General features: G+C 44.3%; 1 protein-coding gene across 2 annotated transcripts in view; it reads left to right on the forward strand.

The window, feature by feature from the left end:
- The window catches only part of SUPT3H (SPT3 homolog, SAGA and STAGA complex component), a 712,666-nt gene that overhangs the window by 508,087 nt on the left and 190,943 nt on the right, over positions 1-13,636 (forward strand). For both annotated transcript variants that reach the window (XM_075341184.1, XM_075341185.1), the window contains one exon: positions 10,676-10,751. In XM_075341184.1, the coding sequence (XP_075197299.1) occupies positions 10,676-10,751 (76 nt within the window). The remainder of the gene's footprint in view (positions 1-10,675; positions 10,752-13,636) is intronic.

Consider the following 13,636-nt stretch of genomic DNA (forward strand, 5'->3'; position numbering starts at 1 on the left):
CCTTCTCCCATCTTCTTCCCTTCTCCTATAGTCTTCCCTTCTCCTATAGTCTTCCCTTCTCCTATAGTCTTCCCTTCTCCTATCTTCTTCCCTTCTCCTATCTTCTTCCCTTCTCCTATCTTCTTCCCTTCTCCTATCTTCTTCCCTTCTCCCATCTTCTTCCCTTCTCCTATCTTCTTCCCTTCTCCCATCTTCTTCCCTTCTCCTATAGTATTCCCTTCTATCTTCTTCCCTTCTCCTATCTTCTTCCCTTCTCCTATCTTCTTCCCTTCTCCTATCTTCTTCCCTTCTCCCATCTTCTTCCCTTCTCCCATCTTCTTCCCTTCTCCCATCTTCTTCCCTTCTCCTATCTTCTTCCCTTCTCCTATCTTCTTCCCTTCTCCTATCTTCTTCCCTTCTCCTATCTTCTTCCCTTCTCCTATCTTCTTTCTTTCTTCTCTCGTTTTCTCCTCTCTTCTCCGTTCCTTTTCCCCTCTCTTTTTTTTTTTTTTCCCCATCTCTCATCCTCTGCTCTATTTTCTTCTCTTCTCCTTCCCTGACCCATTCTCTGCTCCTCACGCTTCTCTTCATGTTCCCACTTTACTGCTGTCTTCTTTTTGGGGGTATGTGTACATGTCTTCCCTTCTCCTATCTTCTTCCTTTCTCCTATAGTCTTCCTTTCTCCTATAGTCTTCCCTTCTCCTATCTTCTTCCCTTCTCCTATCTTCTTCCCTTCTCCTATCTTCTTCCCTTCTCCTATCTTCTTCCCTTCTCCCATCTTCTTCTCTTCTCCCATCTTCTTCCCTTCTCCTATCTTCTTCCCTTCTCCTATCTTCTTCCCTTCTCCCATCTTCTTCCCTTCTCCTATAGTCTTCCCTTCTCCTATAGTCTTCCCTTCTCCTATAGTCTTCCCTTCTCCTATCTTCTTCCCTTCTCCCATCTTCTTCCCTTCTCCCATCTTCTTCCCTTCTCCTATAGTCTTCCCTTCTCCTATCTTCTTCCCTTCTCCCATCTTCTTCCCTTCTCCTATAGTCTTCCCTTCTCCTATCTTCTTCCCTTCTCTCATCTTCTTCCCTTCTCCTATCTTCTTCCCTTCTCCTATAGTCTTCCCTTCTCCTATCTTCTTCACTTCTCCTATCTTCTTCCCTTCTCCTATCTTCTTCCCTTCTCCTATCTTCTTCCCTTCTCCTATCTTCTTCCCTTCTCCTATCTTCTTCCCTTCTCCCATCTTCTTCCCTTCTCCCATCTTCTTCCCTTCTCCCATCTTCTTCCCTTCTCCTATCTTCTTCCCTTCTCCCATCTTCTTCCCTTCTCCCATCTTCTTCCCTTCTATAGTCTTCCCTTCTCCTATCTTCTTCCCTTCTCCTATCTTCTTCCCTTCTCCTATCTTCTTCCCTTCTCCTATCTTCTTCCCTTTTCCTATCTTCTTCCCTTCTCCTATAGTCTTCCCTTCTCCTATAGTCTTCCCTTCTCCTATCTTCTTCCCTTCTCCTATAGTCTTCCCTTCTCCTATAGTCTTCCCTTCTCCTATAGTCTTCCCTTCTCCTATCTTCTTCCCTTCTCCTATCTTCTTCCCTTCTCCTATCTTCTTCCCTTCTCCTATCTTCTTCCCTTCTCCTATCTTCTTCCCTTCTCCTATAGTCTTCCCTTCTCCTATCTTCTTCCCTTCTCCTATAGTCTTCCCTTCTCCTATAGTCTTCCCTTCTCCTATAGTCTTCCCTTCTCCTATAGTCTTCCCTTCTCCTATCTTCTTCCCTTCTCCTATCTTCTTCCCTTCTCCTATAGTCTTCCCTTCTCCTATAGTCTTCCCTTCTCCTATCTTCTTCCCTTCTCCTATCTTCTTCCCTTCTCCTATCTTCTTCCCTTCTCCTATCTTCTTCCCTTCTCCTATCTTCTTCCCTTCTCCTATCTTCTTTCTTTCTTCTCTCGTTTTCTCCTCTCTTCTCCGTTCCTTTTCCCCTCTCTTTTTTTTTTTCCCCATCTCTCATCCTCTGCTCTATTTTCTTCTCTTCCCCTTCCCTGACCCATTCTCTGCTCCTCACGCTTCTCTTCATGTTCCCACTTTACTGCTGTCTTCTTTTTGGGGGTATGTGTACATGTCTTCCCTTCTCCTATCTTCTTCCTTTCTCCTATAGTCTTCCTTTCTCCTATAGTCTTCCCTTCTCCTATCTTCTTCCCTTCTCCTATCTTCTTCCCTTCTCCCTTCTTCTTCCCTTCTCCTATAGTCTTCCCTTCTCCTATCTTCTTCCCTTCTCCTATAGTCTTCCCTTCTCCTATCTTCTTCCCTTCTCCCATCTTCTTCCCTTCTCCTATCTTCTTCCCTTCTCCTATAGTCTTCCCTTCTCCTATCTTCTTCCCTTCTCCTATCTTCTTCCCTTCTCCTATCTTCTTCCCTTCTCCTATCTTCTTCCCTTCTCCTATAGTCTTCCCTTCTCCTATCTTCTTCCCTTCTCCTATCTTCTTCCCTTCTCCTATCTTCTTCCCTTCTCCTATCTTCTTCCCTTCTCCTATAGTCTTCCCTTCTCCTATAGTCTTCCCTTCTCCTATCTTCTTCCCTTCTCCTATCTTCTTCCCTTCTCCTATCTTCTTCCCTTCTCCTATCTTCTTCCCTTCTCCTATCTTCTTTCTTTCTTCTCTCGTTTTCTCCTCTCGTCTCCGTTCCTTTTCCCCTCTCTTTTTTTTTTTTCCCCATCTCACCCACAAAGCTCTCCACAGTGCAGCACCCCCCTACATCTCCACCCTCCTCTCTGTCTATCAGTCCACCCGTTCTCTACGCTCTGCAAGCGACTTTCGACTAACATCCACACTAATTCGAACCTCCCACTCCCGGATCCAAGACTTCTTCCGAGCTGCACCAACCCTCTGGAACGCTCTACCCCAAGAAGTTAGGACAAATCACAACTTACTCAGCTTCAGACGCACCCTAAAGACGCATCTTTTTAGGGCGGCCTATCACACTCCCTAATCAGATTCGATTCACATAGTCCCTCTACAACCTCTCACAACATAGCTCCACATCAAACTCCATGGCACCCAAAGGCATCTCAAGGCTCGGGCCCACTGGTCCAGGAAACCATTATCCAGCCCCATTTCCGTGAGATGGTTGGATTGTCATTGTAAATAAGCACTTGAACCTTGCCTCTCCCCCCATCTCATTGTAGATTGTAAGCTCTCACGAGCAGGGTTGTATTTTTTTTTCCCCTCTAAATATTGTATTTCTATAACTGTTACTTGTTTGTATATGATCCTCCTGAATTGTAAAGCGCTACGGAATATGTTGGCGCTATAGAAATAAAGATTATTATTATTTATTATTATTATCTCTCATCCTCTGCTCTATTTTCTTCTCTTCTCCTTCCCTGACCCATTCTCTGCTCCTCACGCTTCTCTTCATGTTCCCACTTTACTGCTGTCTTCTTTTTGGGGGTATGTGTACATGTCTTCCCTTCTCCTATCTTCTTCCCTTCTCCTATAGTCTTCCCTTCTCCTATAGTCTTCCCTTCTCCTATCTTCTTCCCTTCTCCTATCTTCTTCCCTTCTCCTATCTTCTTCCCTTCTCCTATAGTCTTCCCTTCTCCTATCTTCTTCCCTTCTCCTATCTTCTTCCCTTCTCCTATCTTCTTCCCTTCTCCTATCTTCTTCCCTTCTCCTATAGTCTTCCCTTCTCCTATAGTCTTCCCTTCTCCTATCTTCTTCCCTTCTCCTATCGTCTTCCCTTCTCCTATCTTCTTCCCTTCTCCTATCTTCTTCCCTTCTCCTATCTTCTTCCCTTCTCCTATCTTCTTCCCTTCTCCTATAGTCTTCCCTTCTCCTATAGTCTTCCCTTATCCTATCTTCTTCCCTTCTCCTATCTTCTTCCCTTCTCCTATCTTCTTCCCTTCTCCTATCTTCTTCCCTTCTCCTATCTTTTTCCCTTCTCCTATCTTCTTCCCTTCTCCTATCATCTTCCCTTCTCCTATCTTCTTCCCTTCTCCTATCTTCTTCCCTTCTCCTATCTTTTTCCCTTCTCCTATCTTCTTCCCTTCTCCCATCTTCTTCCCTTCTCCTATAGTCTTCCCTTCTCCCATCTTCTTCCCTTCTCCTATATACTTCTGAAGGCCTGAGTAAGACAGGACAGACATTTTGTACACTTCATTATCTCTGTGCAGAGGGGAGGGGGACACAGTAATGGCTGATTTACACATTTGAGCAATTCGATGTCTGATTGCAATGCCTAGACTCTCTCCTCCTCTCCTCTTTTTGTGTTCTTATGTTCTTTCTTTTCTTCTACTTTTTTCCTCTACTCTTCTGCTCCTCAGTGTTGCTCTCTTCCCCGTCCTCTTTTCACACTGCTCTTTTCTCCTCTGATCTCTTCTTTCCTTATCTCTTCTGTTTTTTTTATATCTCTCCTCTCCTTTTTTTCTCTTCCCTTGTTTTCCTTTCTCATATCTCATCTTCTCCCATCTTCTTCCCTTCTCCCATTTTCTTCCCTTCTCCTATAGTCTTCCCTTCTCCTATCTTCTTCCCTTCTCTTATCTTCTTCCCTTCTCCTATCTTTTTCCCTTCTCCTATCTTCTTCCCTTCTCCTATCTTCTTCCCTTCTCCTATCTTCTTCCCTTCTCCTATCTTCTTCCCTTCTCCTATCTTCTTCCCTTCTCCTATCTTCTTCCCTTCGCCTATCTTCTTCCCTTCTCCTATCTTCTTCCCTTCTCCTATCTTCTTCCCTTCGCCTATCTTCTTCCCTTCTCTTATATTCTTCCCTTCTCCCATCTTCTTCCCTTCTCCCATCTTCTTCCCTTCTCCTATCTTCTTCCCTTCTCCCATCTTCTTCCCTTCTCCCATCTTTTTCCCTTCTCCTATCTTCTTCCCTTCTCCCATCTTCTTCCCTTCTCCTATATACTTCTGAAGGCCTGAATAAGACAGGACAGACATTTTGTACACTTCATTATCTCTGTGCAGAGGGGAGGGGGACACAGTAATGGCTGATTTACACGTTTGAGCAATTCGATGTCTGATTGCAATGCCTAGACTGATCTCTCTCCTCCTCTCCTCTTTTTGTGTTCTTATGTTCTTTCTTTTCTTCTACTTTTTTCTCTACTCTTCTGCTCCTCAGTTTTGCTCTTTTCCCCGTCCTCTTTTCACACTGCTCTTTTTTCCTCTGCTCTCTTCTTTCCTTATCTCTTCTGTTTTTTTATATCTCTCCTCTCCTTTTTTTCTCTTCCCTTGTTTTCCTTTCTCATATCTCATCTTCTCCCATCTTCTTCCCTTCTCCTATCTTCTTCCCTTCTCCTATCTTCTTCCCTTCTCCTATCTTCTTCCCTTCTCCTATCTTCTTCCCTTCTCCTATCTTCTTCCCTTCTCCTATCTTCTTCCCTTCTCCTATCTTCTTCCCTTCTCCTATCTTCTTCCCTTCTCCTATCTTCTTCCCTTCTCCTATATGAAAAACACTGTGGAAAGAGAGCGCAATAGGGTCTTACCCCACAAAACAGAAAGGGTATGATTCACAGAGGTTACTCACCAAGTGTAGTTGTGAAAGTCACAACCACTATGCAGGCATATATACTGGGTCAACGGCAGCAGTCATCCCTGTGATAATGATTATTGGTAAGGAGATGGATGTTTGAACACCGCGCCAAAGACCACTGATGCAGGAGATGAATTTAACGTGACTTTATTCCATGTTCAGGTCTACGCGTTTCAGGAGCGTCCGCTCCCTTCCTCAGGACAATACAGGCACAAGCAACATCAAAATCCATTTTTTTGATGTTGCTTGTGCCTGTATTGTCCTGAGGAAGGGAGCGGACGCTCCTGAAACGCGTAGACCTGAACATGGAATAAAGTCACGTTAAATTCATCTCCTGCATCAGTGGTCTTTGGCGCGGTGTTCAAACATCCATCTCCTTACCAATAATCCCTTCTCCTATAGTCTTCCCTTCTCCTATCTTCTTCCCTTCTCCTATCTTCTTCCCTTCTCCTATCTTCTTCCCTTCTCCTATCTTCTTCCCTTCTCCTATCTTCTACCCTTCTCCTATCTTCTTCCCTTCTCCTATCTTCTTCCCTTCTCCTATCTTCTTCCCTTCTCCTATCTTCTTCCCTTCTCCTATAGTCTTCCCTTCTCCTATATTCTTCCCTTCTCCTATCTTCTTCCCTTCTCCTATCGTCTTCCCTTCTCCTATCTTCTTCCCTTCTCCTATCTTCTTCCCTTCTCCTATCTTCTTCCCTTCTCCTATCTTCTTCCCTTCTCCTATCTTCTTCCCTTCTCCTATCTTCTTCCCTTCTCCTATATTCTTCCCTTCTCCTATCGTCTTCCCTTCTCCTATCTTCTTCCCTTCTCCTATCTTCTTCCCTTCTCCTATCTTCTACCCTTCTCCTATCTTCTTCCCTTCTCCTATCTTCTTCCCTTCTCCTATCTTCTTCCCTTCTCCTATCTTCTTCCCTTCTCCTATAGTCTTCCCTTCTCCTATCTTCTTCCCTTCTCCTATCTTCTTCCCTTCTCCTATCGTCTTCCCTTCTCCTATCTTCTTCCCTTCTCCTATCTTCTTCCCTTCTCCTATCTTCTTCCCTTCTCCTATCTTCTTCCCTTCTCCTATCTTCTTCCCTTCTCCTATATTCTTCCCTTCTCCTATCGTCTTCCCTTCTCCTATCTTCTTCCCTTCTCCTATCTTCTTCCCTTCTCCTATCTTCTTCCCTTCTCCTATCTTCTTCCCTTCTCCTATCTTCTTCCCTTCTCCTATCGTCTTCCCTTCTCCTATCTTCTTCCCTTCTCCTATCTTCTTCCCTTCTCCTATAGTCTTCCCTTCTCCTATCTTCTTCCCTTCTCCTATCTTCTTCCCTTCTCCTATATTCTTCCCTTCTATCTTCTTCCCTTCTCCTATCGTCTTCCCTTCTCCTATCTTCTTCCCTTCTCCTATCTTCTTCCCTTCTCCTATCTTCTTCCCTTCTCCTATCTTCTTCCCTTCTCCTATATTCTTCCCTTCTCCTATCGTCTTCCCTTCTCCTATCGTCTTCCCTTCTCCTATCTTCTTCCCTTCTCCTATCTTCTTCCCTTCTCCTATCTTCTTCCCTTCTCCTATCTTCTTCCCTTCTCCTATCTTCTTCCCTTCTCCTATCGTCTTCCCTTCTCCTATCTTCTTCCCTTCTCCTATCTTCTTCCCTTCTCCTATAGTCTTCCCTTCTCCTATCTTCTTCCCTTCTCCTATCTTCTTCCCTTCTCCTATATTCTTCCCTTCTATCTTCTTCCCTTCTCCTATCGTCTTCCCTTCTCCTATCTTCTTCCCTTCTCCTATCTTCTTCCCTTCTCCTATCTTCTGCCCTTCTCCTATCTTCTTCCCTTCTCCTATCTTCTTCCCTTCTCCTATCTTCTTCCCTTCTCCTATCTTCTTCCCTTCTCCTATCTTCTTTCTTTCTTCTCTCGTTTTCTCCTCTCTTCTCCGTTCCTTTTCCCCTCTCTTTTTTTTTTTTCCCCATCTCTCATCCTCTGCTCTATTTTCTTCTCTTCTCCTTCCCTGACCCATTCTCTTCTCCTCACGCTTCTCTTCATGTTCCCACTTTACTGCTGTCTTCTTTTTGGGGGTATGTGTACATGATGTATGATAAACACCAGTTCACTCGCAGTTTTTGAAGCCAATGCTGTTCATGAATATGCTGGTGATCTTTTCTTCTTCAGCTTCTTCTCTTTCTCGTTGTTTTCACAAGCAGAACGGTCTCTTCTTTTAGCCTGTTCACGTTAAGAAAAGTTAAAAAAGATGGAACATATTCACAGCGTTTTGACATCGCATAGCAAATATTCACTATATTTAAGTTTAAAGGGAACCTGTCACCACTTTTTTGGCGTATAAGCTGCGGTCACCACCACCGGGCTCTTATATACAGCATTCTAACATGCTGTGTATAAGAGCCCAGACCGCTGTGAAAACATAAAAAACACTTTATAATACTTACCTAAGAGTCGCGCAGTGGGCCATATGGGCGTCTCCGTTGTCCGGTGCCGGCGCCGCCTCTTTCGGCCATCTTTGTCCTCCATCTTCTGAAGCCGCGGTGCATGATGCATCCGACATCATACACACTCGCCGACATTCAGGTCCTGAGCAGGCGCACTTTGATCTGCTTTGAAGCAGGGCAGATCAAAGTATTGTAGTGTGCCTGCGCAGGACCGGCGAGTGTGTATGACGTAGACGCGTCATGCACACAGGCTTCAGAAAGAGGATGAAGATGGCCGAAAGAAGAGGCACCGGACAACGGAGACGCCCATATGGCCAAGTGCGCGACTGTTGGGTAAGTATTATAAAGTGTTTTTTATGTTCTCTCAGCGGCCTGAGCTCTTATATACAGCATGTTAGAATGCTGTATATAAGAGCCCGGTGGTGGTGGCCGCAACTTATACGCCAAAAAAGTGGTGACCGGTTCCCTTTAATTGAGGGCCTTCTCAGACAGGATCGCAGCGTCATGTGCGCATACCCTTAATGGGGCTTGACACGCAACTACATCATGGTGCGTGTGAAACGTACGAACGACCAATAACGATCAAAATTACTCACCTAATCGTTGATTTTTGACACGTCTTTCTAATCCCAAATATCGTTGCTGTTTCTGGACACAGGTTGTTCGTCGTTCCTGAGGCAGCACACATCGCTACGTGTGACACCCCAGGAACAACACTGTACCTGCGTCCCCTAGCAACGAGGGGGGCGTCACTTTCTTTCGGCTTCTCTCCACCCCTTCGCTTCTATTGGACGGCTGCCGTGTGACGTCGCTGTGACGCCGCACAAACCGCCGACTTAGAAAGGAGGCAGTTCGCAGGACACAGTGACATCGCTAGGCAGGTAAGTATGTGTGACGGGGACTAATGATATTGTGCACCATGGGCAGCGAATTGCCCGTGACGCACAAACGACGGGGGCGGGTGCGATCGGCAGCGACATCACTAGCGATGTCGCTGCGTGTAAAGTGCCCTTTACTCTCTTCTTTCTTTCCGCTCTTATTATTTTCTCTCCCTTCTTTTATTTCCTCTCCGGTTTCCGTTGACTGCATTAAGAAGAGAAGCTCTGGAGAGTTTGATTTCCTGCGCCTATTTTCCTGGAGCCGATTTTCTAAAAATTCTATAGGGGAATACAGACGTAGGCAAGTCGATGAGATTTTAACAAATCTCATCCAAATGCTGCAGACCTTTACATGGAAAGTGACCTGCAACATGGATTTGGGATTTACCATTGCATGAAGAGTCAGAATTTATTGCACATTTTCTGTTAATATATATATATATATATATAATAAAGATATGTCTTAGCAATCGTCTAGTGACACCGTGGCAAAGTTTGCTTGGTCCCCTGCTGATCACTGTTTTCTGGCACCAGCAATGATGCGTTGTCAATGCGTGGCCACTGCAGCAGTCACATGTGTTGTCACGTTTCGCTGGAGAACCGAGACCGTCAGGGGGACCAAGTAACCATGAACATAGGAGTGACAACACTACGGTTTTAGAATCTGCGCCCAAATCCATATGATTTGTTTTCTTACCTTCTGAGGTTCGGGCAAGACTTTTAACAATTGGTGAGGGTCTCAGGACCGGACCCCCACTGATCTGTTGGGCGCTTGAGTACTTAAACTTTTTTTTTTTATATGTGTTAACTGTAGATACCCTGTAAATATTTCCTGTCCCGCTTGGTATGGGGAAGTACCAAGCAAGTGGCGAAAGGTAAGGGAAGTAGACCCCTGCATCTAGGGAAGGGGAGATGGAGACCCCTGACCAAACCTACTGCTGGTCCTTGAGGTCCCTCACCACCCTAAATAGGTTCCGCACCTATGTGCTGAACCGGATACCTACAATTACACAAAAAGACTGACCTGCACATCCAATAGGTGTGAACAAGTGCTAGCAAAAAAAACACATTATAACTATGAAGCATATACAGCTGCACACTAAAAATGCTCACAATGAAAAAGTGAACTCTGGCATTGCATTACTGCTATATGAATATTTGAAAAGAGATGTTTAGCTTATGTATTGGCCAATGCATGTGAGCCCGGTAACCGACTGCAAGGTAATCTCTGTATACCGGAAACCTAACCTGAAATGCCACTCTCTGGGTAAAAAAACCTCCATGTCTGGGCAAAATGCCGCTATCTGGGTTAAAACAGCTCATCCCTAGTATATCCCTAGTAATGGACCCTAAATAGGGAATGGGTGGGATGAGCTCTTCGTCAACCCCACTGAACACTAAAGGAAGACAGAAGGGAGGACACACGGGGGGGCGGGGGGGGGGACAAAGAATGAACTACTTATCCACAGGAGTTCAGCAAAGCTTCAGCAACACTACTACAGATGAGAGCAAGGCACCTGCTTGCAACCAAAGCTAGAATAAACTGAATAATATCACCAGCACCAGTCCAGGGAAGAAGGTAGTATTTAAACACCAAGAGAATGCTGATGATCAACAGCTTGGGGGAAGGTGAGCTCCTGCTGGGTCCAAAAGAAGAAAAGATGAATCCAGCAGGAAAGCTACCTATACCAATGAAAACGGACAGCAGGAACAATGGAAAGTCAGGGACTATTCTGTGCAGCCAAACACTGTGACCTTCTATTGCCTGAAAAAAAAAAAAAAACCCACGACTGTCACACATCACACACCTGTGAGATTTCCATTACATTTACAGAACAATAAAAAATGATGACTATCTATATATTAAATGCAATGAAATTTCTGTTTTTTCTTTACAGAGAGCTGAAAAACAAACACGGAACATGGACTCTGCGCAGTATGCCGAATTCTGTGAAAGTCGACAGCTCAGTTTTTGTAAGTTTTTTTTTTTGTTTTTTTTATTTTTATTTTTTTTTTGTAGAAACTTCTGCATGGGAGTTATGTGACAAAGAATTTTCAACAAAACAACGACTGAAACGCCAAGTCGTACTGCGTTTACCGCACTGATGCTATTGTAGGTTACATAGGTTGAAAAAAGCCCTAGGTCCATCTAGTTCACCCTTCCTCCACCAGTTCTACATTTTGTCCCTAAAGCCTGCTTTACATGGTACGATCGATTGTGCGATTTCACAATCGATCGTACCCGCCCCCGTCCTTTCTGCGTCACGGGCAAATCGCTGCCCGTGTCGCACAAAGTCAGTAACCCCCGTCACACATACTTACCTCTCATGCGACCTCGCTGTGGGCAGCGAACGTCCACTTCCTGAAGTGGGAGGGACGTTCGGCGTCACAGCGACGTCACACGGATGCCGGCCAATAGAAGCGGAGGGGCGGAGATGAGCAGGTTGTAAACATCCCGCCCACCTCCTTCCTTCCACATAGAGCCGGCTCCGTGGTGTCACACGGAGCGGCGTGTGCTACCACGGAAACGATGATCAACCAAATTAAACGATATTATGGAACCTAACGAGCAGTACACGACTCACGATTTGTGAGCGATACTGCGTCGCTAGGAGGTGTCACACAGGCCGGCATCGCCAGCGATGCCGGATGTGCGTCACAAAAACCGTGACCCCGACGATCTATCGCACGATAGATTGTCTGGTGTAAAGCAGCCTTTAGTCATTTATAACCAACAATGTTGTGTGTACTGAGGAAATCATCCAGCCCTGATATAAAAGCTGTTATAGTATCTGCCATTACTACCGCTTGTGGTCGGCATTCCACAGTCTGACCGCTCTAATTGTAAAGAACCCTTTCCTATTTAGCTGCTCTAACTGTAAAGAACCCTTTCCTATTTAGCTGCCAGAATCGCTTTTCTTCCACTCGAAGTGAATGATCCCTGGTTCTTGGTATTGTCTTTAGAAGAGCAGTGGCTGACAAGTAACTAGAGCAAAAGGCTTCAAAACTCATTTTACATGCAATAAGACTTTTCCTTGAAGTATAATGTTTATTACTTACTGATTGAGAACTAAGAAAAACCCCTAGAAAAAAACAAAAATGCTTGGGTCATCAAACATAATAACAAATAGGGTGAGGCGAGTGAACACATAAAGGGGTTTTTTTTGTTTTTTTTTTCCACCAACAAAGCTCATTTAAATGAATAGATCTAAAAGTTCCACAATTGGATGTGTTTAAAATAAATGTCCCTGTGCTGAGATAATCTTATATATGTGTTCCTGATGTGTACTGTGTAATGGTTGTGTCTGACCGTACAGGGACATGGTTTGATCATACCACATCTCCTGGGCAGGGGAGGACGTAAAAGAGAATACAGATATTACAGCACGTGATCACAAATAATTCATTTTTTTTTTTAAAAGGGGCAGGGAAATGTGTTACCTCACAAAAAGGATCAGCTGTGATCCTATGGTATACTATTTTACCTCACAGAAAGAATCAACTATTATCCCCTGCTGTAATGTCTGTATACTTTTTGCATCCTCCCCTGCCCAGGAGATGTGGTATGATCAGACCATGTCCTTGTTTGGTCAGACACGGCCATTACACAGTACACAGCAAGGGCAGATATATAAGATTATCTCAGCACACACACATTTTTTTTAAGCACTTCCAATTGTGGAAATTATTATTATTCCAAGATCTATTGATTTAAGATTAGTAATGAGCAGAATCGCAGAAAACGAGACCGAGGGGGACCCTGTTATCTTTTTTTAAAATCCGATTCCGCTCCGGAATCCGGTCCCCATATAAGTCTATGGTATCAGAATCCGGAGTTTAAAAATGTTGGTTGAAGGGACAGTAGCACGCGCACTGTACTTACTGAGGATCTGTCATAGCGGTACGCTGCTTCCAGGTCGCGCATTCACTTCCGGAGCAGATAATTTACCTTCATTGAGTATGCGCTGCTTTCCCCACCCAAAGGTGCCTGTGATTGGTTGCAGTCAGACGCACCCCCACATTGGCTTCCAATGACAGACACTATGCTTGTCTATATCATACAGTAACAATAAATAAATAACCTGTTCCTTTTTGTAACAGGGATAACAGTTCTCCAATTGGTGGGACCCCTACTCATCAGCAAGTTGTTATTTATCCTGAGGACAGGTGATAACTTGTTTCAAATAAACAACCCCTTTAAGACAAGGAACAAAAAGTACACCTAAAGTCCCTCCAAGGGAGAGGAAAAGAGTTGCTGCTAGTAGTCCCTATGAAGAAAAGTCCTTCCCTGACCCTAGGAAATAACACGAGTGACGCCCCCCACTCCATGCTGTTATGACCCTACAAGACTGAAAGAATAAAAATACATTAAAAAGTCCACTTAAAAAAGCAGCAGTCTATGCTTTAATCCCAAGGAAAACAGGGAAAAATTAAATTATTGAGTCCATAATGCTAAGATACAAAATCAATATGAGTAGTCCTGAATGTCAATGTTACAGGATGTTACCCCCAGAAATAAAATTGAAAAATATTTTGATCATAGGGACATATTTAACTAAGGTATGTCCTGTAATTAGCATCACAGGTGTCTACAAACTTGTAATCAATGAGTCTGACTATTTACAGAGTGAAAAGTAGTCACTGTGCTGTTTGGTATCATGGCATATACCTTACTGAACATGAACCAAAGAGAGCTGAGGTATCGATATTAACTGTTGCATCCAAGGACCTTGATAGTGGCAGGGTAACTCCCGTTATCAGCAGCCCATCAGCACACAACAGTGTGACCATGGGGTGCCGATGGGTTTCCATGACAAACATCAGTCAGTCTGACTATTTACATGGTGAAAAGTAGTCAC

Source organism: Anomaloglossus baeobatrachus, chromosome 3, assembly GCF_048569485.1.
Source record: "Anomaloglossus baeobatrachus isolate aAnoBae1 chromosome 3, aAnoBae1.hap1, whole genome shotgun sequence".
NCBI lineage: Eukaryota > Metazoa > Chordata > Amphibia > Anura > Aromobatidae > Anomaloglossus > Anomaloglossus baeobatrachus.